General features: G+C 47.2%; 10 protein-coding genes across 10 annotated transcripts; 6 read left to right on the top strand and 4 right to left on the bottom strand.

Annotated features, from left to right (window-relative positions):
• Positions 1-198: 198 nt before the first annotated feature.
• Positions 199-8,087, top strand: N7487_006790 (type I polyketide synthase; the record flags this gene model as incomplete). Its single annotated transcript, XM_056874537.1, has 8 exons — positions 199-393; positions 447-533; positions 596-653; positions 715-1,161; positions 1,209-2,162; positions 2,217-6,817; positions 6,876-7,196; positions 7,257-8,087. 8 exons carry the CDS (start codon positions 199-201, stop codon positions 8,085-8,087), a joined length of 7,494 nt encoding a protein of 2,497 aa, XP_056732257.1.
• An 868-nt stretch (positions 8,088-8,955) lies between these two features.
• Positions 8,956-9,235, bottom strand: N7487_006789 (uncharacterized protein; the record flags this gene model as incomplete). Its single annotated transcript, XM_056874536.1, has 2 exons — positions 8,956-9,055; positions 9,111-9,235. The coding sequence occupies 2 exons, from the start codon at positions 9,233-9,235 to the stop codon at positions 8,956-8,958; spliced, it is 225 nt and encodes a 74-aa protein (XP_056732256.1).
• A 790-nt stretch (positions 9,236-10,025) lies between these two features.
• Positions 10,026-11,390, top strand: N7487_006788 (uncharacterized protein; the record flags this gene model as incomplete). The annotated part of the gene is made up of 3 exons (XM_056874535.1): positions 10,026-10,457; positions 10,513-10,845; positions 11,184-11,390. 3 exons carry the CDS (start codon positions 10,026-10,028, stop codon positions 11,388-11,390), a joined length of 972 nt encoding a protein of 323 aa, XP_056732255.1.
• A 3,154-nt stretch (positions 11,391-14,544) lies between these two features.
• On the top strand, positions 14,545-15,965 carry N7487_006787 (uncharacterized protein; the record flags this gene model as incomplete). Its single annotated transcript, XM_056874534.1, has 4 exons — positions 14,545-14,634; positions 14,698-14,762; positions 14,978-15,402; positions 15,472-15,965. 4 exons carry the CDS (start codon positions 14,545-14,547, stop codon positions 15,963-15,965), a joined length of 1,074 nt encoding a protein of 357 aa, XP_056732254.1.
• Positions 15,966-16,202: 237 nt separating this feature from the next.
• N7487_006786 (uncharacterized protein) lies at positions 16,203-18,166 on the bottom strand (the record flags this gene model as incomplete). Its single annotated transcript, XM_056874533.1, has 6 exons — positions 16,203-16,564; positions 16,621-16,804; positions 16,866-17,287; positions 17,339-17,480; positions 17,543-17,812; positions 17,882-18,166. The coding sequence occupies 6 exons, from the start codon at positions 18,164-18,166 to the stop codon at positions 16,203-16,205; spliced, it is 1,665 nt and encodes a 554-aa protein (XP_056732253.1).
• A 647-nt stretch (positions 18,167-18,813) lies between these two features.
• Positions 18,814-20,032, top strand: N7487_006785 (uncharacterized protein; the record flags this gene model as incomplete). The annotated part of the gene is made up of 3 exons (XM_056874532.1): positions 18,814-19,179; positions 19,224-19,504; positions 19,591-20,032. The coding sequence occupies 3 exons, from the start codon at positions 18,814-18,816 to the stop codon at positions 20,030-20,032; spliced, it is 1,089 nt and encodes a 362-aa protein (XP_056732252.1).
• Positions 20,033-20,230: 198 nt separating this feature from the next.
• N7487_006784 (fungal specific transcription factor domain-containing protein) lies at positions 20,231-21,849 on the bottom strand (the record flags this gene model as incomplete). The annotated part of the gene is made up of 4 exons (XM_056874531.1): positions 20,231-20,301; positions 20,553-20,797; positions 20,857-21,219; positions 21,275-21,849. 4 exons carry the CDS (start codon positions 21,847-21,849, stop codon positions 20,231-20,233), a joined length of 1,254 nt encoding a protein of 417 aa, XP_056732251.1.
• Positions 21,850-22,511: 662 nt separating this feature from the next.
• Positions 22,512-24,037, top strand: N7487_006783 (uncharacterized protein; the record flags this gene model as incomplete). The annotated part of the gene is made up of 4 exons (XM_056874530.1): positions 22,512-22,676; positions 22,768-23,319; positions 23,519-23,811; positions 23,872-24,037. The coding sequence occupies 4 exons, from the start codon at positions 22,512-22,514 to the stop codon at positions 24,035-24,037; spliced, it is 1,176 nt and encodes a 391-aa protein (XP_056732250.1).
• Positions 24,038-24,486: 449 nt separating this feature from the next.
• N7487_006782 (uncharacterized protein) lies at positions 24,487-24,894 on the top strand (the record flags this gene model as incomplete). The annotated part of the gene is made up of 2 exons (XM_056874529.1): positions 24,487-24,588; positions 24,628-24,894. The coding sequence occupies 2 exons, from the start codon at positions 24,487-24,489 to the stop codon at positions 24,892-24,894; spliced, it is 369 nt and encodes a 122-aa protein (XP_056732249.1).
• A 575-nt stretch (positions 24,895-25,469) lies between these two features.
• N7487_006781 (cytochrome P450) lies at positions 25,470-26,755 on the bottom strand (the record flags this gene model as incomplete). Its single annotated transcript, XM_056874528.1, has 4 exons — positions 25,470-25,631; positions 25,693-25,803; positions 25,871-26,188; positions 26,255-26,755. 4 exons carry the CDS (start codon positions 26,753-26,755, stop codon positions 25,470-25,472), a joined length of 1,092 nt encoding a protein of 363 aa, XP_056732248.1.
• Positions 26,756-27,603: the final 848 nt, after the last annotated feature.

Genomic DNA, 27,603 nt, shown 5'->3' with positions numbered 1-27,603 from the left:
TCGTCGACCCTCCGTTTAGCAGTAGCCTAGTAGGGTGTAATATCTTTGGATTTGCGTGCAATTCGGCTGTTGCGGAAGGGTGATAATGGCCGGAGACAAGTGCATTGAAAACTGTAAATATAAATGGTAACATCCAGGGCGCACTTAGGTGGGAGCATGTAGTTGAACTTGAGAAACTTTGCTACATATTTATCAACAATGGAATCAACCAATCACCCTAGCATGGAGCCTATCGCCATCGTCGGAATGGCCTGCCGACTCCCTCCTGATATATCTACTTTGGGGGAGTTCTGGAGCTTCTGTGCTCACGGAAAGAGTGCTTGGACCGAGAACCCCGAAGGCCGTTTTGAGAATGCAGCCTTTTGGAACAAGAACGCAGACCGAAAGGGAAAGGTAATTGTCACTATTCTAAATTACAGATCGCGGAGTTGACCAGTGATAATTAGATCAACAACAAAGGAGGCCATTACCTGAGCCATAACCTTGCCCATTTCGATGCTCCGTTCTTTCGCATTACGGCCAACGAAGCGAAGGTGAGAGTGACTGTGGCTCTCATGTTGTTGATTCGATGAACTGATTGATTGGGGTTTCTTAGGCTATGGATCCACAGCAACGATTTCTCCTTGAGGTCACCTACGAAGCGTTGGAGAATGGTAGGTGGTAACACTAAGCCCCTGTGACGCAGTCCCAATCTTCTGACCAAATCTTAACCAGGGGGCTTTCCAATGGAGGAAATGGCCGGCAAGGATGTCGCAGTCTTCGCAGCAAACTCCTTCTCGGACTACTTGCATGGTATCACCCGAGACCCTGAGACTGCACCTACCTTTGCAATGACCGGATGTGATCCCTGCATGATTGCAAATCGACTCTCCCATTTCTTTGATTTCCGCGGCCCTAGCATTACTGTGGATACCGCATGCTCCTCGGCTCTGACTGCCATCCACTTGGCCTGTCAAAGTCTTCGCTCAGGAGATTCGCCATATGCCATTGTGGCCGCTGCACATCTGAACATCTACCCTCAGAGCACCATTCTATACTCTTTATCCCAGCAAGTCTCATCTACGACTTTTTACGTCTCACTTACGCTAACTTTAATGAATAGGCTTCTTTCTCCCGAAGGAAAGTGTTACGCGTTTGACGACCGGGCTACGGGGGGATTCGGTCGGGGGAGGGAGCCGCGTGCTTGGTACTTAAACCTCTCAGCGCAGCCCTCGAAGCAGGGGATCATATTTACACTGTCATCAAGAACACGGGGATCAACCAAGATGGCCGAACAAATGCTGGAATCACTGTCCCAAGTGGCGAGGCCCAAGAAAGCTTGATTCGGTCCGTGTATGCTTCTTGTGGCCTTGACCCATCCGAGACTCGGTATGTGGAAGCACATGGAACCGGTACTGCCATCGGCGACCCAATCGAGGTGGGGGCCATTGCCAATATATTTGGCAAACAGGGCACCGGCTTGGAACCAACCTTTATCGGATCAGCGAAGTCAAACTTTGGCCATTTAGAAGGGGTCAGCGGCCTAGTATCTGTTATCAAGACTGCAATGATGCTTGAGAAGGGAATGTTGTTGCCCAATACCAACTTTACCAATTCAAATCCCAAACTACATCTGCAAGTGAACAACCTCCAAGTGCTCAGTGGGATAAAGCCCTGGCCAAAGTCTGGAGTCCGCAGGGCATCTGTCAACAACTTTGGTATCGGTGGCTCCAACTCGCATGGTATCTTTGAGCAAGCACCACCAAGACCTAGCCAAAAGCCGTCGGGCGGGTCATACATATTTGCCCTCTCGGCGAACTCTAAATACTCATGTCGAATGCAGTTGAGCCAACTGTCGGCCTATGTGCGAAAGCATCCCCTATTCTTCAACCAAACTATCATGGAAGACCTAGCTCTCACCATCTCGACGCGAAGGTCTCTGTTGCCTTGGAAGGCTGTTGTCACCGCAAGCAGTCATACTCAGCTTGTAGAGAAGCTACGTGCAGAGTCTACTACACCAACGCGTTCGACCAAGCGGCCATTGGTGGGCCTAGTCTTCACCGGACAAGGTGCCCACTGGCCACAGATGGGCCAAGAACTTGGCTGCTATCCAGTATTTGCGAACTCTTTACGAAAGTCGCAAGCGACACTTTTGGAGCTAGGGGCCACCTGGAAACTGGAAGGTAAGAACATTAATTGTCATACAATATCACAAGTGATATACTGACTAGCTATAGATGAATTGCTCAATAGTTCTAAACAGTCTCAGCTGGGTGTGCCACAGATCAGCCAAGTCGCCTGCTGCGCCATCCAAATTGCTCTGGTAGACTTGCTGCACTCATGGGGACTGGACATTACCGCCGTGGTCGGCCATTCTAGCGGTGAAATCGCTGCTGGTTATGCAGCTGGCCTCTTGTCTGCCGCCACCTGTATCAAAGTGGCATATCATCGTGGAATGGCGACAGTGGAGATGAAAGAAAAGTTCCCAAGTCTAAAGGGATCCATGATTGCTGTGGGATGTAGCGAGGCTATATTACAGACCCTACTCGCCTCCCTGACCTCCGGCTCGGCAGCTATCGGCTGCAAGAATAGTGCCTCTAGCTTTACGGTGTCTGGTGACCGCAGCGCAATAGAGGAGCTTCACGCCCTATGTAACGCGCAAAATATTTTCAATCGTACATTGAAGGTTGATATCGCCTACCACTCGAGTCACATGAGTGTCGTTGCAGAAAGCTACCTCGCAGCCCTTGGCGACATCCAGTGTGATGAGAGTCCAATCAAATTTTTCTCCTCAACCGACGGTGGCCTGCTTCAAGACCCAAAGCTAGACAATCGTTACTGGACGAGAAATCTGACTGGTCAAGTCCTCTTTTCGGACTCCCTATCGGCTATGTGTCGCTATAATGAGTCAATTGGCGGGGAGAAACGTGGAATCAACATACTTGTGGAAGTTGGCCCCCATGCAGCCCTCAAAGGTCCTGTTTCACAAGTGATAAAAAGTATTGCAAAGAACCAAGATATTGCGTACTTCCCAACGCTGGTTAGGGGCAGAAACGGGGTTCATACTATGCATGAACTGGTAGCCTCGCTATTGCTGAAGGGATTCCCCATTAATTTGGAGAAAGTCAATTTCGGAAACACCCCGAACCTATCCAAGCAGTTCACTGTGTTGGGAGATCTTCCATCTTATCCATGGAAGCACCAGGAAGAATATTGGCAAGAACCACGAATCAACAAGTTTTATCGGACAAACAAGATGCCCTATAATGATTTACTGGGCTCTTTTGCTACCGACTTCAACACCCTGGAGCCACGATGGAGGAGCATCATCCGCCTGGATGACCTACCATGGCTTCGCGATCATCGTGTGCAGTCGGAAGTAGTCTTCCCCATGGCCGGATACATTTCCATGGCTATTGAGGCCGCATCGCAATATAATCTGCTCCAGGGGAAGGCCAATGGTGTATCATACATTCTTCGAGAGGTGCTGGTCAAGTATCCGTTGATACTCTCTGAGATGACTGAGTACGATATGACCCTGTCACTTCGCCCCTGTATCATTGGTCCTCAAACCCAATCCAAAAAGTGGTACGAGTTTGCCATATTTTCATGCTGCGGAGATTCAGAGTTCGAAGAACGCTGCAGAGGAAAGATCTGCGTTTTAGACAGGCCTCAGGCTAAGAACAAAAGTGGCTACATTTTCCCGGACGGGTTTCCCGGACTAGCACTAGATCACACCAATTTCTATACAGCTGTCAAGAATTCTGGTATTGAGTATGGTGCCTCGTTCCAGGGCCTGCATGATATCAAAGCTACTGGCTGTGAGGCCATCGCAAAGCTGAGAATTCCCGACACCGCAAAGACCATGCCCTCTATGTGCGAGAGCGCGTACGTGCTGCATCCAGCCACAATCGATATCCTGATGCAAACGGTGTTACTCCTCGCACGCTCTAGATTTGGGGGACTGGACAGACTCTACATGCCCCGCTATATCGAAGAAATTGAGGTTCGATCCCCAACTGTCCTGGCAGCAGACAATGATTTGGCTGTCAGCGGGATAATTTCGAGTCCTTCTCTGGATGTTCCCGTATTCTCTCTGTCTGCACAACAGGAGAATGGAGGTTTAGTTTCGATCAAAGGCCTTCAATGTCGAGGGCGGCCTTTGCCGGAAGTTTCCTCTACCATGACCAATTTCTGCCACAAGATCGAATGGATGCCCTGGGTGGACATTCTATCGGCCGATGAACTACGCCGTGCTTTTGAGGTGTCAAATGAAGGCGCAGCTCATGAGAGGTCGCGTATCAGAATTCTCAACGATGTTTCGTTGTACTACATGCATGAAGCACTGGAGCAGCTTGGGGATTATGATGGGTCACGACAAGTAAACATGTACCGCTGGATGAAAGAGAGGGTCCAAGAACTATGGCACAATACTATAGATGACCAACAGGCCCAGGAGCTTATACAAAAAGCAAGCCAGGTTGGATCGGTTGGAGAGTTCCTTTGCCGGATGGGCGAAAACATCGCCCGGATCATTCGCGAAGAAGTGGAGCCTCTCAGCCTCATGCTGCAAGATGATTTACTTACGAGGTATTATGAGGACTTGGAGCCTCTGAAAAACCGTCTATATCCAGCTGCGGCATCAATCGTTGCTTGCTTGGCTCACCAGAACCCCAACATGCGCATCTTGGAGATTGGGGCTGGAACAGGGGGGACGACACTTCCCATTCTACAAGCTCTCGGTGAGCCAGGACCAACTGGTCAAACCCTGTTTGATTCCTATGTTTTCACTGATGTCAGTGCTGGGTTCTTTGAAAAATCCAAGATCAAGCTCCAGACGTGGAAGCAGGTGTTGGACTTCCAAGTTTTGAACATCGAAGCTTCGCCAGAGGGTCAGGGCTACACAGAAGGGACCTACGATCTGATCATCGCGGCCAATGTTTTACACGCGACGGTGAATATGTCGAAAACAATGACCAACGTTCGTTCCCTTCTCAAACCGGGCGGTAAGCTACTTTTGCTGGAGATAACGAGCCCAAGCATAGCATCATTCCCCTTTGCGACACTACCCGGTTGGTGGCTTGGAGAAGAAGAATTCCGTCAAAATGGTCCCACCCTTTCGTCTGTGACTTGGGACAGTGTTTTACGATCGACGGGTTTCTCTGGTATTCAGGCGGAGCTTCACGATTACCCTGGCGCCCTTGAGCAAGAATGCAGTTTGATTGTGAGCTCGGCTACCGCACCCGATCAATGGATCCCAAGCAAAGACCTCACTATTGTCACTGGCGGCTCTTCAGAGGGTCTCGCAGAAGCGCTCAAGAGCAGCCTTGCTGAATCGCTACAAATTACCGCACGTGTTGTGGCACTCGACGCCATTGCCACTGAACCTAGTACTTCGAAGAATTACATTGTATTAGAAGACTCTGACTCTCCTTTTATGCATTGTATAAGCGAGGTTCAATATCGGGGCCTCCAGCGCATCTGCGAGGCGGATAGAAATCTGTGGGTGGTAGCAGGGGCCAACCAGGACTCTGTGGATCCCGAGGCGAGCATGACCTTAGGGCTCACCCGAAGTATTCGGGAAGAAAACCACAATCAGAAGCTGGTTGTATTGGATCTGGATCTCGTCAACCGGCTCCCAAATGCTGAAGCAGCTTCCATGATTCTCCGCGTCTTCTCACAGTCGTTTGTCAAGCCAGACGCACCTCTGGCAGAGCCCGAACTCTCTGAAAGAGACGGAATTATTCGGATTCCACGATTCAAGCCGGATACTGGAATGAACCAGTTAATCACTGACACACGGGAGCAATTTGCACCGAGGTCTGAAACCGGTTGGGAGAGTGGTCATCTACTTAAGATGCAGTTACAAGCACCGGGAACCTCCAAAAGTCTCACCTTTGTTGATAATGGGTTATCACGACCGGCCATCAATGACCTGGATGTTGAAGTCGAGGTTAAGGCAAGTGGAGTCAGCTTTCAAGACACCTTAATCAGCAACGGCAAGGTTATCGGAGACCTTGGCTACGAATGCAGCGGCGTGATTACAGCTACTGGCCTCGGGGTCAAGGATCTGGCCGTTGGTGATCGTGTGTGTGCTTTGACACGAGGTACATATGCATCCATTGTGCGCTGCCCCTCGGTCCAGGTAGTCAAGATTCCCGATTCAATGGCATACACTACTGCGGCCGCTATTCCTATGGCATTTGTCACAGCCTACTATTCTGTAGTAACGGTTGGTCACCTCGAGCGAGGGGAGAGAATTCTCATTCACCAGGCTGCAGGAGGTGTCGGTCAAATGGCCGTGAGACTTGCACAGTATCTTGGTGCCGAGGTCTATGCGACAGTTGGTTCTTCCGAGAAGAGGGAAGCAATCGCAGACTATTTCCAGATTCCGTTCGACCACATCTTCTGCAAGGATCAGATCTCAACATACGAAGATCTGATGGACGCGACAGCAGGGAGGGGCTATGATGTCGTTGTGAACACTCGGTCCAATGAAGCATTAGATGTGTCCTGGAAGTGCCTAGGACCCTATGGAAGATTTGTGAATCTTGCCCTCGCGGATATCTTGGATGACAACCGTCTTTCAATGAGACCGTTTAACAGAGGTGCCTCCTTCTTCTCGATAAACCTGGAGGCCCTAATGAAAGACAAACCTCAGCTTTTGCAAGATATTTTAACCCGGGGAATTGATTGGTACGCTACTGGGGTGATAAAGTCAGGGATGTCGCCCAATTGCTACTCCGTTGGGGCGATAGAGGATGCCTTTAAGCATCTAAGCGAGGGCAATTCAATCGGGAAGCTAGTCGTTGATTTCTCATCGCCAGGACCGGTATCGGTAAGAGACTCTTTCTATTGTAAGGTGGGAATAGCCAAATACTGATTTGCTACAACAGGTGGCCAGGGATGAGGCAAGTATGCCATTGTTCACGCACGATGAGTCCTACCTTGTCGTGGGTGGGGGTGGTGGTATTGGACGAAGTATTGTTCAGTGGATGAGCCGCAGAGGTGCCAAGAACATCATTATCATGACTCGCAGCGGGCTACAATCCCAAAGAGTGCGCGAGCTAGAGTCGGAGATGCAACTGAAAGGCATACGGCTGGCGGTGTTCCAAGGTGACGTTGCAGATTCCAACAGCCTGGAAAATGTTATTCAGGAGAGTGCAAAAATTCTTCCGCCCATACGAGGTGTCATCCACAGCGCCATGGTGCTGAAAGTGAGTAAATCTGAATTCTGCTTGCATAAGAGTCACTATATACTAACCCCCACCCTCCAGACCATGTTATTTGAGAACATGCCCTATGACGATTATCGCGCGGTGGTCAGCCCTAAGGTTCAGGGTGCATGGAACCTGCATCAGTATTTCAGTGATCCCCACAGTCTCAGGTTCTTCATCATTATCTCATCCATTACTGGTACCATTGGAGCCCCAAGCCATTCTGCCTACGGTGCCGCCACAACCTATTTGGGCTCACTGGCACGGATGCGAAATGCTCAAGGTCTTCCTGCTGTCTCCGTCGACTTAGGCCCAGTGACCAAAATCGGATACATTGCCGAGCAGAGCAGTCGACAGCAGGTGATTGACAAAAACTGGGGTGATGAGGGCCTCACCGACATGGACATCAATGACATTCTGGATACGGTGATCAGTGGGCGATATGATCCCAGTTGGGATGCCGAATGTTATACCTGCTTGCTTCCGCCCTCCTCGCATGTTCCTTTCTGGTTTTCTGATAGTCGATTCGTTCATTGCCGGCACCCCCGTCTTACGGGAGAACAGGGCACTGACAACATCGATGAAAAACCGGTTATTCCACTAGGCCAGTTGTTGTCCAAGAGCCAGTCTCTTGAGGATGATCAATCCATCATTTACGAAGCTGTTGTGGGCAAGTTTGTCTCGGTCTTGTCCTTGCACCCAGATGACATTGTACCCTCGAAGCCTCCTAGTGCCTATGGAGTTGACTCTTTGGTGGCTGGTGAGATCCGCAATTGGATTGTGCGTGAAATGAAAGCGAGTCTGAGTCTACCAGAGCTTATGAGCAGTGCTTCCTTTGTGGACTTGTCCGACACCATCACACAACGGTATCGGGTAGCCAAGGCGGCCTAGTGCTATTTTACAAGTTCCGTTTTATTTAAAGATTTCGTTGAAAGGGAGGGCTCCACGATTTACTACCCGCACTCGATGCGCTCCCATGCATATAAAGGGATTAAGATCAAGAAGGGATAGCATGATACTGATAGGGGCAATTGAGTGTAATTATTGAAGAAAGAAAAACCATTTTGGACGATGGGGAGTTCGACGCATTGATGCAGATCCTGACCTAGGGGTAAATGGGTGAAAACATTGTACGCAGCAACGTAGGGGTCGAAGGCTTGTAGAAAGTGGCTAGCAAACCTGACTGTCGTAGAGTGACATATTTTCCGTTAAGGCGCTTGGAGTCTCCGTTACTGATGTACATGTAAGCCCCGGCAAGATTGTGACGCCTTTTAATTATGCCAGATCTGAGATCTGAGATGGCGGAGAATTTAACCCTGTAAGTAGTAAATTCTGTCCTGGTCAGTTGTAAGTTTATTATCTTAATCTTTCTCACTCTTGCCAGAGTAAACCTAGTCTCTGTCTGTCGCGCATTTTGTATGGTCTTCTTGTCACATTGCCTTCACTTATCTCTCATAAATGAATCAAGTAATGAAGCCCCAACACGTAGCAACTGTGGTCATATATCATAGCAGAATATTCTTAATTCATCACTGAGGGCGTTTTTGTTTTCACTTATTCTCTATCCATGCTACATTGAATTTTTAGAACTGTCGTGAGGGTAAAAAGAAGATTGGTTGGGGCTTCCTGTGTGTATGTATCTGCCTCCTCGGCCTGCTTGACTGTCTAGACCTGCTGGGCTAGTCTAGGTGTCGGGTATTCACCAAATCTCCCTGTACAAAACTGCAGTAACCTGGCACCCTCTTTTGCCCCAGCCAAGTCACACAATGTGGTGTCGCCTGATCAGATTACCAGCGGTGTTACAGTAGTCGACGGTACAGTGAACCCGTTTGTCTTTTCGGCTGGTGTGCCATTCGTTCCTGAAAACTCTGGTCAGAAGCTTGCCTGCGACGAGGGATGCGACGACCAACTTACACGACTGTGGCACTCCTAGCTCCAGCAGGTGGTTGGCAAACGATCAAGTTGATGATGCTCGTCTTGTTCTCTGGTTCGTTGTTGTACATGTTGAACGGCTCGAAGATGATATCTCTGGGATTCATGATGAAGTAAAAGTTGATCTGAGAAACTGAGATAGAAAATGAGTTTTGAGCTTACTGCTCAACGTGCTTGCTTATTTGATAAGTGCATCACTGATCAACTATGGAATAGATAGGGTTATTTCAGAAGCAGGGTGTCTGTTGTAACGAACTATCTATCCGTGGTCATCTTTTAGGAAGGCGCGTAGGACTAGTTCTGCACTTGTCCTTGGTCCTCGTTGGGTGCTACCTAGGTACATTATGTATGTATGTATGTAACTGTATGTACCGGATTTTAGGCCACGGTCGCGAATTTCCCGATCGGGGTGCCGCCGCTTTTATGAGGGCGCTCAGGCTCCTGCTCACTGAGTATTTCACAGCACGGGTGATCACTGTGAGCACTTAGGGTATACTTAGTAATGTAAAAAATATTGCTCAGTGAACGCTCAGGCTATGCTCAGTGAGTGCTCAGGTCTGTTCAGTGAACACTCAGGTTTGCTCACTCCAGGCTTGTAATTCTAATAGTTCTTCCATCGGTCCGCCTACCAAGCTCGGAGCGGACGATCAAAGAAGGGAAACTGAGCTATTCTTGAACCAATAAAGTTTTCTGGCTTTTCACATTTTGTTTCTTTTACTGTTAGAAATATGCGGGTCCAATAGAGATTACGGAAGAGTATCTGACATCAGGATGAGTCGTTCATCAGGTAGACCTCAACTTTAAGGATAATCTTCCCCCATCTCTCTATTCTCTATACCCGAGACGATGACCTAGTCTTAACTAGCATACGGCTTCTGCGGTCAACAAAAGCTCAACATGCAATCTGCGGACAAGCCGACTCGATCAGAAATTGACTTGGCCTTGCCTGGAGAGAAAACTCAAGATGAAATCAAGATCGAAAAGAGTGGAGATATTGATGCTCTTCAACGGTATCGGTGGAACATGGTTAGAAAAGCGCCATCCTATGTTGGTAGAGCGATTGAGCTTCTCCGGATAGAACAAGACCTCCGAAATACTGTCCAGGAAGAGCAATGCCTCGCCAAGAAGCCTGAGGCCACAGGCAGCTGGCTACTCTATAGGAATGATGTACAGGCCGTGCTTCAGGCTTTGAAGAAGAGATATTGGTTGCTGGAACTCCAGTGGTGGAAAGTCCGAAACTCATTCGTGGAGGGGCCACTGATAAGAGCATTTGATCTGTGGCGATCACATCCTCTCTGGTATATGCACCGAGTTTTGTTCGAGGATTGCGTGAGGAAGGGGGGGATGCTGTAGCCGTGGCTGTGGATGTTGCGCTAATCGCAAGATTGATAAAACACGACAGCTTGGGGCTGGACATTGTATGGTGGAATGTGGATGTTGTCACCAGGCTCGGGGGTTTGAGCTTACCAAAAAAGAAAAGGAGGAATTCCTTAGGGATTTCCATATCGTGGATGACAATAGCTTTTACCGCCAAAGGGTCAATCGAGCTTCGATATGGGGGTTATCTCTTGACAGTCATGACAGCCCTTTTGATCTGATTGTAATGCCCCCAGGATACGAGAGCGATGTTTCAAAAGAGCAGACGAGAAGAGGCAAGGCGGACCAATTCGATGAGCCATTCATGCTTATTGACGAAGAGGACGAGGAAGAAGTTGTGGTACCTTAAGTGTCAGTGTCAGGCCACTAGGTGCCTGCTTGCTAGTTTGAGGTTTTATTGTGCAATTCAACTCTTTCTTTGGCTTCGAATCCCCTGATCTAAACTTGCAGTCGTTCCCGAAGTCCAACCTCCACACGCTTCCTTCCTATTTAGGAACATTCGTGCCTGCCATTGTAGTCCTCGTTTCACGTGCACCTTCCAATTGCTACTTTACTACCTTGTTACCTTACGTAGAGAGAATTTTGGTTCTGTAAACATCGCAAATCACCACCTTTTCTCACAGTGAGTTATCCCAGCAGTCCTTTTTGAGGTCTTTTTTGCTAACACAGCCCTGTCAGCAGATGTCGGCCGCGAAAGCCTTTCCTGTCGGTGAAAACCCGTCGCCCAACGATTACTTTGCCCGCTTTGCGGCGTTTTTGGACCGTCTGCTGGCCGCCTTAACCCCCAGCGAGACGAAGGCTTTCTTGTGGGCCCTTTTGGGCATGTATGTTTGTTTGCTGGCCGTATGGCGCCTTGACGCCCTCCTGGAGAGGTGGTTTGACTAGTATGCACTACTTACATCAAACCCTATGATGTTGGATACTAATAAAAGTTACAGCCACTACCCCCTCCCAAACCCGGCCCAGCTGTGCATTTGCCTTCTAGGTAGAGGCATAACAACTAGGATCGACCGCCAAATTAATGACACCAGCCTTTCGTTGAGGGGACAACGGTCAAGAGTGCTGGGTGAACGACTGCATTTAGATGGGGCTAGCGTGGTGCATTTTATTGAGGTGACCTGCTGGTTTAGCTGCTCTCCCACTTTGCTCAGGCTGCTCAGGTGACGCCCAGTGAGCAAGTCCTTGAGCTTATGTAATAATCAGGTCACGCTCAGTGAGTGGGATTAGGCTGCTCAATGAGCAAATCAGAATGCTCAGGTCACGCTCAGTGAGCGAGTCATCTAGCTTATGTAATAATCATGCGATGCTCAGTGAGGGGAATTGCTACAGACACGGCACGTTTTGCTAGTAGCACGGCACATTAGGTAATATTCCCTTTACATAATCAATTTTGACCGAGATCGTTACCATACATTACCACAGCAACTACATTACTTACTACTGTAGCAACTACATTCTATCTACTTCTGCTATAAGAACCACTCTATCTTCTCATTGATCTTACTTCATCCAATTGATCTTACTTCATCCAATTGATCTTACTTCATCCAATTGATACTTGATTTCACCTAATCATGGAGCCACCAATTGAGCAAGTCTTTGAGACTAGAGAGCAACTCCTTACTTCGATACGACAGCATGCCCTATCTCATGGTTATGCTATCACTATCATCAACTCCGCTAAGGAGAGGAATATTTGTCTTGGTTGTGATAGAGGCGGTATATACCATGATCATATTGATGCCCCAGAAGGGGCAAAACGCCGGAAGACAAGTACTAGACGGATGAACTGCCCATTCCGCCTTTATGCAAAGAAGCTTGTTGATACTAATCAATGGGAAATCCAGGTAAGAAATCCTAATCATAATCATGCAGCTACTAATAATATGATAGGGCATCCTATGGCAAGGCGTCCACAGCTTACTAAAGATCAAAATCAAACTATTAAACATCTATCAGATATTGGATCTCGACCGCAGCATATTATAAGTCTATTAAGAAAGGATCAACCTGATATCTTAATAAGACCAAAAGATATTTATAATATAAGAGGTAGTATAAGACAGAAAAAGCTTAGGAATCACTTACCTCTTAAACTTCTTCAACAGATATTAATTCAGAATCAATGGAAATATGCATTTAAACAAGATATAGAAGGTCATATTCAATTTTTTATGTTCGCTCACCCTGAATCAATTAAGTATGCTAATCAATATAATAGGGTCTTTTTATTAGACTGTACTTACAAGACGAATCGGTATAAGATGCCTCTTTTACATATTATTAGTCTCTCGCCATCGAATTCATCCTATAGTATTGCTTTCTGCTTTATGCAAAATGAGCAGGAAGAAAGCTATAAGTGGACTTTACAGACTTTTTTTTTATAGCTTGACCCCTTACCCTTTTCTCCAGTTCTTTGCACTGACAGAGATCTTGCTTTATTAGGTACAATTAAATCTATCTGTCCTAGAAGCCCACATCTACTATGCATTTGGCATATTAATAAGAATGTGCTGGCAAAGACAAAGCAATATTTCTCTTCAAATGAGGAATTTGAGGCTTTTATCAAGTCATAGAAAGAGCTAATTAATTCATCAAATATTGATGAATATAATGCTCAATTAGCTAAGTTCACAACGCAGTTTAATCAAATTGCCCCTAATGCTCTTAGATATATTCAAAGTACTTGGCTAACCTATAAAGAGATGTTTATTAGGGCTTGGGTAGGGCAATATCTTCATCTTGGTAACTGGGCTACATCAAGAGTGGAGGGGTCTCACGCTTTTTTAAAAAAGTATATAGGGGGGATCTTCAGGTGATATGCTTCATGTTTTTGAGAGAATTAATAATGCTTTACAGGCTCAGTATCAGCGACTTGAATCTGATCTTACAGAAGATAAGATTAAGAGACTAAATTTCTGCTCCCACTTTCTCTATTCGAATATTATAAAGAGAACATCACGATATTCAATATCTTTAATCTCTAATCAAGCTGCTATAGCTAAGAGAGCTACCCCCGAAGCACCTTTATCAAACTGCACTAATATATTCACTAGGACAATGGGCCTTCCGTGTGCCCACCGAATCGCTAGTTTATTAACAAAACATCAACCAATCCCACTAAGCGATATCCATCAATTTTGGAGGATTGGCCTTAGTAATGAGTCATCTATGTATCTGCCAATACTAGATCCTCTATTACCACCACCAACTCGCAGATCAGCTCAAGAGAACATATCAGATCAAAACATCAAAACATCAAACCAAAAGGTCACTAAGAAGAAAGCACCCTCGAAGTGCTCAAATTGTGGAGAAATTGGCCATACAATCCGCTCCTGCAGAGTGTGAAAAGCATGTAAATAAGATGAAAAGCACAATAAGATTGACTAGAGAGAATTGATTCATGGTCGGGTTCTTATAGTAATGAAGCAGTAGTAGATAGAATGTAGTTGCTACAGTAGTAAGTAATGTAGTTGCTGTGGTAATGTATGGTAACGATCTCGGTCAAAATTGATTATGTAAAGGGAATATTACCTAATGTGCCGTGCTACTAGCAAAACGTGCCGTGTCTGTAGCAATTCCCCTCAGTGAGCGGGTTTAACGATTACGTAATACACAGGGGCGTGCTCGGCTTTACTCAGTGAGCAAAAAGCGGCAAGGGGTGAGCACTAAAACGGAAAGGGAAATCCAACTTGCCCGGCCTAAAATCCGGTGTATATGTATGTACACAACCTTGGAAGGGGCGGCTCGGCTCGCATCCGTCCACGGGTGGATCCAGATCGCCATTTAGACCAATAATAACAGCGCGATCTTCTTAGTCATACCTTCCTTGAAAAATAGCATGCAGGTACGCGCTATGACGCGTGGTCTGTGCTCTGAAATAAGGTCTGAATGTGGACGAATAAATGTACTCTGGAGACTTTTGCCCAACGCTCCTTTGGGAATATTTATCCGGTGTCTCCCATCACAATACTAATCTTGGATCTCTTACAAAACATTCACCTTGGCACCTCTTCGACAACGCAGCTCCGTTGCAGCCATGAGTATCCCGTCCCCTCCCACTCCGCTATCAAAGGCCTCGATCGATGACGAACCGAGATTCGAACCTATTACATTGCCCTGTGAGTGGGTGGAATATTACCGCCCAGGGGGTTATCATCCAGTCGCTCTCGGTGACGTCTTCAACAACTAGTACAAGGTCATCCGGAAGCTTGGCGAGGGCTCCTACTCGACAGTTTGGCTAACCCGTGACGAGAAGTAAGTTTATCTTCTGCATTTCCTACCCCAACGGTATAGATTATCGTTACTCGTTTCCTCTTAAGAAACAGTGGGTATGTGGCCCTAAAGATCCTTGTATCAGAAATATCGAGATCGACAACCGAGGTACGCATTTTGCGCCACATCACCCAAGTCGCGCCGGTAGAAGGAACCCGGCATATCACGCGACTGATAAGTAATTTCGAACACCCCAGGCCCAATGGTGTCCACAAGTGCCTGGTATTTGAGCCTATGGGTCCCAGTGTGAATACTATGGTCGAGGAACTGCCACAGTTCAAACCTCGCAGGCGAGAAATGAATGTCCGCTATCCGCTTTGGATGACAAAGAGCATCCTTAAGCAGTCCTTGCAGGGTCTTGCATTTCTCCACCGAAATGGTATCGCTCATGGAGACTTACAGCCAGGAAACATGCTTTTCGCTCTTAACAATATCGACTCGATTCCCGAGGACTTGCTCCGACAAGAAGAAGACGTGGAAGCCGGCTCAATCTCGGCCCCTGTACAGAGGCTAGACGGTAAACAAGACAAATGTGCCCCTCGATATCTTTGTGTTGCACAGCCACTACTACCCTGTACCTCCACCGAAGGGTTTAGGATCAAATTATCCGATATGGGCGGTGGTTAGTCTCTCCTCTTTCGGTTATCTATTCATTCTCTTTGGGGAATATCTATACTCACGCCCTGATTAGCATATTTCTTTACCGATCCGCCAAAAAGGCCCATCACTCCAGTCGGTCTTCGGGCCACCGAGTTGATTCTTACCGGGGCCGTTAATGATACCCTTGATGTTTGGAGTTTTGGTTGCATTTTCTTTGAGCTTATCACCGGAGAGCAGCTTTTCTGTGTACCATACTCCGAGATGGAAGATGACGATTATTATCTCTCCCTTACCACCCAGCTCGGTTCACTTCCCGACGAGTTATTCAAGCATCGGAGGACATCCTCGCTCTACTTTACACACGAGAAGAAGCTCTTTAATTGTCAGCTTGGAGGAGTCGCTCCAGGGAAGGAGCCTCTTATGCTGGAGCAGGAATCTATGGAAGAGTCATTCGATCGGGCAGCCCCGGATCTTGGTGAGGAGGAGGCTCGGAAAGTGAAGGCTCTCATTCGATGGATTTTGCAATATGAGCCCGCGAAGAGACCTTCAGCTGCGGAAATCTTATCTGAGGTTCCGCGAGATTGACGTTGGCAGCGACTCGTTCAAGGTTAATATCGTCTAGTATCTCACGTGGTCGTTGTCGTTCTCGAGATATCGGTACTCAGCTTACCGTCTCTGGCGCTGAGTTTGTGGGTGGAGAAATATTCTGGTCAAATTAGAACCACATCAGTACCAGTCAGTATGTAGTCTTCTAGAGAAACCGATAGCAGACAAAAATCTACACTTTCCTTTCAAACAAAATTCATATTTCCCGAGACGCAATCAAGCTAGACAATTCACAAATGGTAGGCCGACTTTCTCCTGAATCTCTCTGAATGCCTGAAGTAACTTTTCTTCCTCCAACTTCTTAGCAACTAACTGCAAAGAAACAGGTGCATCCTTCTGCTTTACCGGGTCATAATGCTCGTATGCCCAGCTGTCGAATTCGTTCTTCGGGGTGTAAGTGATATCCTTCGCATCTCTCTCGGGATCCACTTTGGTAACGGGGAACACAAGGGCTGAATAATCGAGAAGATTGAATAAAGAAGTATAACCCCAGTACCTGGAGGTATCGTGAAGGGGGGCGGGCGTGGGGAATGCGGGACAGAGTATAACATCCATTTCAGGCGCCACATTGTTCCACTCTGTATTAGAAGTTAGATCAGAACCCGAAGCGAACATTGATGATTTATGTACTAACCTTGCAAGTAGGCATAGCGGAACATCTCCCGTTTTCCAGTCCAGTCCCACACACCCTGCTGGCTAAGTTCCTCAATCCCAGGGGTATCCCGGAGAGTCCACGCCGTGAGCGGCGTAAACGGCTCGCCAGAGGCCTCAACATGTCCGGCAAATGCCTTTCCACCATCTGGAGCGTACAACCTGGTCTATATATGCCATTGGTTAGTTGGGCTCACCTGGATCGCTGATGTTATATAGACCACTTACCAGGATCTCGAGAGCCTCCTTCTGTTGGTATGCCTTCCATTCAATAACCTCAATACTATCCACCAATTTAAGACGTTCAACCACTTCTTTCAAGGCCCTTGTTACTGCCGGTGCGGGAGTAACGACATCGTCAGTCCACATTACACCGACGGTTAGTTTCTTGTTATTCAGGTGAATGTGTTTATCCTGGTCTCTCCAGGGGATTGGGAGCATCATCGAGTCATTGACCCAAGGCTTTGATTCGATAATCGTTTTCATGAAAAGTTCAATGCCGCCAAATGTTGGCGAAATCGGCCCAAGTGTTCCCATAATGGTCTCACATCCGAGAACATAGGAAGCGCATCCGATTAGCGGTAGGCGACCGGTCGATGGCTTTAGGCCGTAGAGGCCACAATTGGCGGCAGGTGAGCGAATACTACCGCCTGGATCTATTGTTAACAATGAAAGGAATCAATACAGCGGATGCAACATACCGATATCAGAACCAATTCCCAGAGGGCTGCCATAGAGGGCTTGCAATGCTGATTCTCCACCGGAAGAACCACCTGGTGTGAGAGCGGTATTATGTGGGTTGGTGGTGATTCCGGTGATATTGCTGCAGGTTTCAAGAGCCATCTACCGCGAAAGCACGACATCAGCCATAAATCAACAAAAGAGGGAAATTGAGATATGCTCACCAGTGCCTGTGGCTCGGTTGTCCTTGCATAAACAACTGCACCGGCATCCAACAGAATCTTGACAATAATTGCATCGTCTGGGCTCTCCCGGTCAAGCCAACTGACGAATCCAGCAGACAAGTCTCGTCCCTTGAGACCTACATGTCCTTTGATGCTAATTGGTAAGCCATGAAGCGGACCGGAGGGCTTTCCATGCTTTGCAAGGTACTCATCGAGTTCCTTGGCGCGAGCAATGGCACGGTCAGGAAGAAGCTCGTAGATACAGTTTGTCTAAGCGGATGAGTGGTTAGAATTTACCATTGGAAGAATTTGCTAGTAATAACTTGTAGCATTACTCACCAGCTTCTGAGCGATCGCAGCCCGCCGAAGAAAGGCATTTGTTACAGCGGTCGCAGTCAATTTACCGGATGCAAGAGAAGCCACCAAGGTCTCCGCGGAACTCTCTGTAATAGCGATCTCTGTCTGCGAAAGATACTTTCTGGGGAAATCGATCACCCTGCCAGTATGTGTACCGGGAAGGGTAGCGATGGCGGGGTCAACATGCTCTATAGAACGATCGCGCACTGCTTGGACCTTGCGGGCAGATTCTTGCCAGGAAAGCTTCTGCTGAGGTACCACAGTCATTTTTCCAGGTGAGGTTGGTTAAACGAATTTTATAGAATGCAGCACTCTAATAAAGTCGGTAGATGGACCTCCTTCCATAGTCTCCGTTACACGGAGCACTCGATCAGTATGCAAGCTCATGAAAAGGGGGAAAGGCTCCAGTTCCTGGCCCCAATGTTTCATTTCCCTCTGCAGTAGTACGATCCTACACGGCCGTGTCTCCACTGTACGGCGCCGAGGGACCAGCCCACTCTAATTATCGGCCCCAATGTTGTATTCGTGCTAATTAGGACACAAGGCCGTGCGATTTTTAGGCTAAACTAGCCCCCGGTGATACCCGTGCCGTCGGGCGTCCGACTAGCCAGTTGTGGATACGCGATCATCGTCTCAAGAGCTCCACGTCGTATCATCCTCGCAGGGTTTTCACATTTGGTTAACATACTCTAGCGTCATGCAGCATCCTTGCAATGTGTAATATGAGAGGAGGTTTCATTTAATAGCCCTGAATGTGTGGTTTCGGGGCCGAGAATCCTTGAAAATTGGACTCGAGGATAATTGCTCTCCTAAATTTTGACATGAAGTTTTGTTCTTGTCAGGGGGTAACTCCCTTCATACAATCAAGGTCTTGACTCATAACAGACAGTGGTTGAAAATTCCTCTCGGTACACATGACCGACCTCCACGAGGACTTCGGGCCAGCGCTATGGGTGGTGAACACGATCTTCATTGTATTGTCCACATTCGCTGTTGTTGCCCGGTTTGCAGCTCGACGACTACGGAAGTTGTCTCTTGGTGCAGATGACTGGATGATCTGTGTCGCCCTTTTCTGGAATTGGCTATTATATGGGATATTCGTGGGATGTCAGTACAATTATGACTCTGGTCCTCTAAAAACTGGCAGTACTAATACCGACGGGCTTTCAGGTCGAATTAATGGCCTCGGCAAGCATCGAGCCGCCCTTTCACCAGAAAAAGTCGCTACATTCGTGGAGCTCCTCTACTTCTTCCAGATCTTCTACGTTCTCGGCCCCCGAGTGTGAAGCTAGCACTGCTTTTCCTATACCGACGCATTTTCGAGCATTCGAGTTTCTTGCGAATTGTCGACGGCATGATCGTGCTCATCTCTGTGTGGGCAATAATCATGACCTTTCTCGCAATTTTCAACTGCAAGCCTATTAGTGCCTTCTGGACAACGGAGGGAACTTGCCTGGACTTTAAGCAATTCGCTATCGGCTACGCAATTGTAAATATCATCTGTGATTTTGCGGTTTGGTTGATGCCAATTCCTAGAGTCTGGAATATTCAGCTTCCTAAACCACAGAAGATTGCTCTCTCCCTGATTTTTGCGTTGGGTTTGTTGTATGAATATTCATTTTTTTTTTCTGCCTCAAAGGTACAGATAAGTGCCAATATGTATGCCTTGCTAACACATCGTTCACTCCCAGTGATTGCGCTGCAGCTATGGCCCGCCTTCTGCTCTCAATGCTTGTCCTCGGTCAGTACGACTCCACATGGCTCTATGCAAAGGGATACATGTGGTCCATTATCGAAGTTTCAACCGGCATTGTCTGCACATGTCTTCCAACGATGCGAGTCCTCCTGAAAACAGCTTTCGGTGGCGCTTTGGCGAGGATATTCGACATTTCCAGCGGGAAGGCCAGCCACCAACCGTCAAGCAATACACCGTGGTCTAGAACAAAGGAGAATCCTAATGAAATCGGGGATGCGAGGTCGATGGAGGCGCTTTCCACCTCCGACCATACAAACAATGTTTCGGAATGGCATGGTGCAGACTGGGACACGAGCTCGCAGCGGATTCTAGTCACCGAGGAGGTAGACATTGAACTTCAGCCAGTCAAACAGAAGACATCTGGGAAGGTAACTTAATCTGTTCGCTTGACTCGACGTTTCTGGTCGATATCGGTGGTGTAGAGTCAAAGTAATATGCGTATGAGTTCGAAATGCCCCTGTCTGGCGGCATAAAAGAGTTGAAGAGCCCGTTGCACGCTCACTTGTATATGTTCTTGCGGGAAATCGTTCTCCCATGCGTAAGTCACCATTGGATAAGGCATGGCTGAGAAGCACCTATCCATCGGCATCACAGAAGTTTGGATTCAATTCCGCTTGGTCAGGAAGGATACAGGTGCTTGGTGTATCTGTATCTCCATTGCACACGGTATTGTGAAGAGCTCTTTTGCATCTACATGCATCAGTGTTGTATTTTCTCGACAGTCATGCATGCTGAAAGTGTCTCTGTGCGTTTTCACCCCTTACTCTCACCGCGTCGACACATCGACACACTATTCAGGGAGGTTATCCGTGTTTCGTTCTGAGCTCAAATCCCACCGTTCATCGAACATCCTGAGAGATTCTTTGAGTTGGTCTCGAGCAGCATCCCATCGATTACACTTCACCCCAAGATCATCGAGATACCGCAACGCTGACCTGAGAACAAAGGCACGGCTAGGTGGCAGCGCATCCATCTCTTCAAGGGGCATATCGTTTTGAGTAATTGCAATATCCTGTGTCATTTGTGTGATCGTCTCGAGTGCGATATAGGATCTATCGCGCCATTGGTCTGGAGACTTCTCTGGTGAAGGGGTCATCTCCGCTGTGATCTCGATGACGTGTCTATGTATGATATAAAGGGCCCTGTGTAGATTCGTATTTAGTGATCCGGTCTTAGAAATACGAGCAGCGCGAAAGCTTACCTAATCATTATGGCGTTCGCCGTGCAGAATAGCCCCCATCGCCCTTGGGACTGTTCCATGGTAAGGGCTAGAGATGTTTGCAAAGCATGGTCAAGTCTATCGAGTCGGACTAATCGGGTATCAAGGTCTTGCTCATCTAGGCTTTCAAAGACTTGGTCCAGAAGCCACGCAGCCTGGGTCACACTTGCGTATCCATCACTTTCAACAAAGGGTGGGCCTATGGAATTGGCCTCTGGGGTGAGAGCTTCCGGGGAAGGAGCTTGGTTCCATTTTTGCGACATAGTCTTGGGTAGTCGGAGTTCTTTATCCGGACATCTGGATATGAGAGGCTGGTGAACGGTGTTCACTTCGCAAAAGATAATCCTTATCTGATGTGAGACAGTACATCTTATGCAAGTAATGTGATTTGGTTTCTTACCTTTCAGTAGTGACAATTCCCCACCATGTGCTAAATTCTTCTTCGGCTTGCAAATACTCCATGGGGTCTAACCCTTCTACAAGGTTGGTAAGGTGCAAGCGAGCAGCGTAGCCCATCCTTGCACAGACCGCAATAGAAGCAAAAGCATCGTTAATTTTATTAGTCGCATACTCATAGCTAGCGATGATGATGCCTGCTTGTATGAGATGCAACGAAGGTGGGAACAAACTCTGGATTTGGGTGTAAAGAGATTTCGTAGTTAAATATAGAGTGGTGTGGTCAATGGCGGATGAACCTTTTGCTAGCCCAGGATGATATGTAATGAGGCACATAGACAACAGCAATAATGAGAACTTCGCGGAGGGCAATGTACTCGAGTGCAGCACCTCTTGATGGAAACGACAGGGCGATATGACAGGGATGAAGGTATGAATTCCCCGAAAATAGCGCATGCTGACATCGTCCACAGACTGACCAGCCAACCGAATGATTCGCGTGATCTGCAGATACAACGTCGAGTTGAGGTTTGTTGGCTCATACTGCAGGACATCCGATAGAGTATCCGACAAAAGCATGGATGAACGGATTATCGGGCTAGGAACCGCCAAGAAGGGCCTGACTGCCAGATACTTGGTATCCACAGAAGGGTATTGACAGTTCAAGTTCTTCCTGCGATGATCGGAGTTAGGGAGTTGTTATCGCCACAAGCCAGAGATAAGTATTACCGGGTGCAATACCCACAGCGCGGCCGCTCTTTATCACACTTCCTCTTGCGAAGCTTACACTTCACACAGACCAGGTTTGATACCCGAGTGGAGGGCATGGCAAAATTCTAGAAAAATACGTCAAAAGAAGCTCGAAAGACCTTATCGGGTTCAAGGGATACAATACAGGGAATAGTCAAAATCCAGTACCGTCGGTCCCTACTAAGCATGAAGAGAACAAAGGAAGAAGATTACCTGGCTGCCGGACAGCGGGAGTCTACGGCTCCGGGTCTGGACGTTGTGATTACATAATCCGATTTCAACGGATCTAACCCGAAAATGCCTAGTGCGGTCCAGTCGAGGCGGCCGCCTGTGGGTCAGATCTGGCGGGATCGTCCTTTCCGACCCACAGGGCGGCCGACATGATACCAACAGTCTAAAAGTTAGAATGCGACCTTGGATATAAAAATATAAGATGAGAGGCTTCCCAGCAGGTATATCCAATTTCTTGTCTTGTCTATATCCAAATAATGATGTCGTCAAGCAACTCAAGCAACCCAAGGACCGAACTCACCAAAGAGAGCGTTCCCCTAACCACCGAGCCAGATCTTCCCCCAGAGGGAGGTGTTCGAGGATGGATCTGCGTTGCTGGGGCTTTTATTTGCCTATTCTGCACTTTTGGATTTCTTAATGCGCAAGTGCTTCCAAATTTATAATCAGAATCACGATTCCCAAATCTAACTATATAACACAAACAGGATCGGTGTATTCCAAACACATTACGAACAGAATTCCCTCCGCGATTATAGTCCATCCGATATCTCATGGATATTTGCCGTTCAGCTATGTCTGATGTGGGCTTTGGGTCCATTATACGGACGTCTCCTCGATACCTTCGGGCCTGCCCCAGTGCTCTACCCATGCAGTTTACTATGCGTGTTCGCTTTGTGTATGACTAGCCTGGCAGGTGAGTACTACCAAATCTTCCTAGCGCAAGGCCTTGGATTTGGAATTGGTGCTGGAGGAGTCTTTACAGCTGCCATGGTCTGTGTTGGCCAATGGTTTGTGAAAAGACGAGGACTGGCTCTCGGTATTGCGGCATGTGGGTCGAGTACGGGTGGTGTCATTTTCCCCTTCTTCTTGAACAAAATGGTCGGCGACGTGGGCTTCTACGGCGCAATCAGGTATACTGCTTTGTTCATTGGTATCCTGTTGGCTGGGTCTTGTTTCATGGTCCGATCGAGGTTGCCTCGGAAGGCATGGAATAAAGATGCGCCCTGGCTTGATTTGTCTCTGTTCAAAGAGAGTCAATTCGCCTTATACTGCCTAGGTGCATTTTTTGTGATGTTCGTTTCGTTTTACACCCATTCATTGAGATTTATTGCTCACCATTGACCAGGTGGGGACTCTGGGGTCCATTCGATTACCTCCCTAGCATGGCTCAACAAGAGGCAAGGTTCTCTCCTGACCTAGCTTTGTATTTGATCTCGATCATCAAGTGAGTCACTTTGTTCTTTCCAAAGTCCCTGATGTTGACTAGTGGCGAAGTGCTACCTCGATTCCCGGCCGCATTATCCCTCCGCATATTGCTGATCATGTCGGCCATTTCAATGTAATCACCGCCTGCGCATTGTCGACGGCCATCTCGATACTCTGCCTATGGTTGCCCTTCCACTATCATCCCTCCCATGCGGGACTTATTGTTTTTGCGCTGGTTTATGGGTTCGTTACGGGTGCCGTTGTCTCGCTACTGATGCCGTGCGTCGCAAAGTCTGGAAAGCTGGAAACATTGGGTGTCCGATTCGGAACTTTCCAAATGGTGGTTGCTCTCGGGTATGTTTCTGACTCACTTTCCGTTTTCTATTAAGTTTCTTTCGCTCATTCGCTTTATAGATGCCTTACTGGCCTCCCTATTATGGGCGCTATCCTGAAACAACAGGGTGGAAAGGATTTCGCTGGCTTGGAGATATTTTCCGCTGTGTCTGCGCTAATTGGTGCAAGTTTCCTTGCAATTTCAACATATCAAATGGCTCGCTCCCACGGAACCTGGCGAGTCTGATTGTCATCTGTTTGTCAAGTGGTAAATGTTACAGGTACTATAATAAGTGGGCAACCCCATCTAACAATTATGGATATAAAACAGATCATATGTTGACTTAGAAACAGCTATATAAATTATCATTGCACTGCATAGAAATTACAATCCACTGGTTAGAAGGCCTAAACAAATGAACACTTAGTAACAAGTAATATGTATAATCAGTATCTGATCCCTGGCCAGGAGACACCTTCGCATGCTTATAAAATGAGAGTGCATCTAACTTAATGTCTGGCAATATAAACCAACGAAATGGTTATAAGCCAGTGGCATACCTTAGTCGCCCGTATATTGGCTGTTATAAGGTCGCACCCTTATTGTGTCCACGGGTACTCTTCTCACTTCTTCGCTTTACTTCCGCCCCTCGATCTTTTACAATTCTATATAAGAAGCAAGCACCATATCTATTCATGGATATGACTGAAGGCAAGATGAACGCCATTCCGGAGGGAATTACGGAAGGCCTTCTTCGCAACATTTTTTTATATCTGTATCACAGCGCTGCAGCGTCAGTTTTGGATTCTCGCGAACCAGACGATTTATGGATCTAGGCTGTTGACCCAGACTATGAGCCAAAAGGCCAGGACTCTAGCTTGAGTGGATACCAAGGATGTCTTCGTGTTCTTCTTCGGCAACTTCACAATCACTTCTACGTTGCTTGGCGCTGGCACGCGGACGAGTGGTCGATGGAGGATTTATGGAATGCAGCCCAGAAGGACCCTCGCAATTCCTCCTTTGTTTCTGTGAAAGACGAAGAAATCTTTGCGCAAAACTTGAACCGGGAGATTGCTACCGCCATGAAAGGGTCTGAGGGATAAGATGGTGGAGTCTGTAGCGCATGAGCATGCAGATATAAAAAATGAAGAAGAATGTGTTCAGGATCAAAGATCAAAGATGATATGATGATGATGAATATAACTAGCTGCCATAATTTATTTTATTGTTCTTTCTTGTACTAACTAGAAAGAGCATATTCCTTCATCTGACCTTGCTGTGTCTTTTTTGGTGTTTTTTTTTTTTTTTTTGTGGTCTTTGGGGTAAATGGGACACTCCAAAACCAAAAGATACGTCCTGTATTTGTAGTTCCTTTCCCAATCCAGCAAAGGCCATCAATCACTCAAATATCTAAGCCAGTATTTTATCGAAGGCTAGATGTGTACTTGAGAGAACCTTCACTTTCAAATTCTTTTTTGTTATTGGTGAGAAGTAATCTCCCCATTTCATATCATCGGATGTTGTTTTATATAGCTGCATGTCGAGACATCGAAACATAGATGCGAAGGCTAAGTATAACTCGGAATAGGCGAGACTAGAGAACAATTGTTCTTGTAAGTTCAAGTATGCGGCACAACGGTCGAGGCAGAAGATGCACATAGGAGTAACGTATCCCAACTTACTTGATCCCGATACAGCCCCGCGAGCCTCTAGAAAATGATACCAAGTGGCGGTCCAGGTACAAATCATGACCAAGCCAGCGCTCAGGTCGAAAGGCCTTTGGATCTGGAAATACTGAGCTATCAGTGTTATAGACATAATGGCTAAGCGAAACGAGGGTCTGTAGTCACTCAGTTAGTAGGTCAAAGTGGCATGCGAACTCGTGAGACCAAGGAGCATACTCCAGAGGGTATATATTGTCCACACAGCGTGGCGCCTGACGATGGTACAACACGCGGGAGTCTTCCAGGGGCACCATGAGAGAAGCGAAGCGACTCTTTCACAACAGCTCTCTAAAATTGTTTTTATTAGTCGTTTCCAAGCCCAGTATATGATCCGAATAAAGGCTTAGTTACGCACCAGGTAAGGTAGCTTCTCAAGCATGTCTGCAGTTGGCATTTGGCAGCTATCAGGTATTGCACTGGAGAGCTCCTGCTGGAGTCTGCTTTTAATTTGCGGGTTGCTAAGGACATGGAAAGTGCCATGAATTAAAGTATTTGCTGGCGACCCTTCTCCGGCAATCAGGAAGGCTAGTGTCTCGGCTGTGAGGTCATTAATAGACGGTGCTGGTAGTCCTGTTTTCGGATCTGGCTGCAAGACCAAGTCGAAGAGGCTCGGATGCTGTTGCCTTGTCAATGTAGGCCGGTTGATGGCATCTAGAAGTAAGTCTTGAGCTTGCTACACACAGAAGCATCAGCCACAAAAAAAAAGAGAAAGAAAGAGGCAGGCAAGTTATGAACTCACAGCACGCAGGTGAAAACCCGCAGCGAACATTTTATTCCACTTTGCAAGAACAGGGAATTGCAGGGCAAGGCCGGCCATGAACCCGAAAAATCCGTGGAATGTGCGGAGAAGGATCATAGAGACAAGGAAATGATTTGTATAAACGACAGAAGGATAAGAAAAATCTGGGAAATCGAGTGCCCCAGATGCCCTCTGCCATCCATAGTTCATAATCACGTCCGTTGTAAGCGAGTGATAGCCTCTTGTAATGTCAATTACTCTGTTATCTTTTCCATATTCTCTCAGAATATCTATGAACTTCATGATGGTAGTTTGGATCAAGGGCTCGCCTCTTGCAACGGCTGCTTTAGAGAGAAATGGTGCAAACATCTCTCGTCGCGACTTGGCAGACTTGAGGTCTGACATGTTGAAATGAGATCCCTCCAAAAAAGGATGATCATAGAATTCACCCTGCTTGTCAAATTTTGTGCCAACGCTGAAAACCTCGTTGTAAGCATCCATATCGTGGATATGTAGTTCGTCGGGATAAGTCCGGACAATCGGCCCTATACACCAAGGAGAGGTGAGATGTGACCGGAAACAGCATTAGAAAAGTCCCTACCATATTTCTGATGAAGTTTGGGAAGTATTAGAGTGTACTGGCCCCCTTTGATCAACGTCCAATAAGCACCGTAAAGGTGTGTGGCAGCAGCCAGCTTTGGCCCCGGAAACCGGGCAAGGGGATGGAAATACAGCCTATAAATCATACGAAGGCACTGAAGCCCCAGCACGACGACTACCAGCCATGGCCAGATCATTCTGACAACGATAGCCTTGTTTGAAGATCGGGAAACCCACGACAGGTGCTTTATATGGAGTACTTATAAATTTTAACACACTGGTGGCCTAACTACCCATTTCCTTGCACATCCCTACATACCCTGGCCATGTCATCTCAGGCGGGAAGGGACGCTAATGCAAACGCCTTTGCTTGCTTCTTTTTGATCAGGAATACCAATACCAATAATGAGTATTACCCAACTTCTAGTACGCAGCTCAGGTGCAGCTCACACTTTTTTTTTTTTGTATTCAACTGACTGTATTTATTACTGATGGCGTGCATACACTAGCGTCCCTTCTTGCCTGAGATAATATGGTAGAGCATGTATGACATCCAATTATCTTCAGGGAGTAGCCCTGGAGGGTTACACCACCCCGCTTGAGTCTCCTCGTGCGTGTGATATCTCATATCTATGAGATATCTATTCACCTTTCAATCTATTTGATCTATTTAAACGGCACAGATGCATATTGATGCCTTTACCACCCATTTTTGTATATAACCTATAGAAATGTTGAATCCCAGAGCG

Source organism: Penicillium crustosum (assembly GCF_028827405.1).
Source record: "Penicillium crustosum strain IBT 35664 chromosome Unknown utg000002l_segment0_segment0, whole genome shotgun sequence".
NCBI lineage: Eukaryota > Fungi > Ascomycota > Eurotiomycetes > Eurotiales > Aspergillaceae > Penicillium > Penicillium crustosum.
This window is presented reverse-complemented; position numbering and strand designations above follow the sequence as displayed.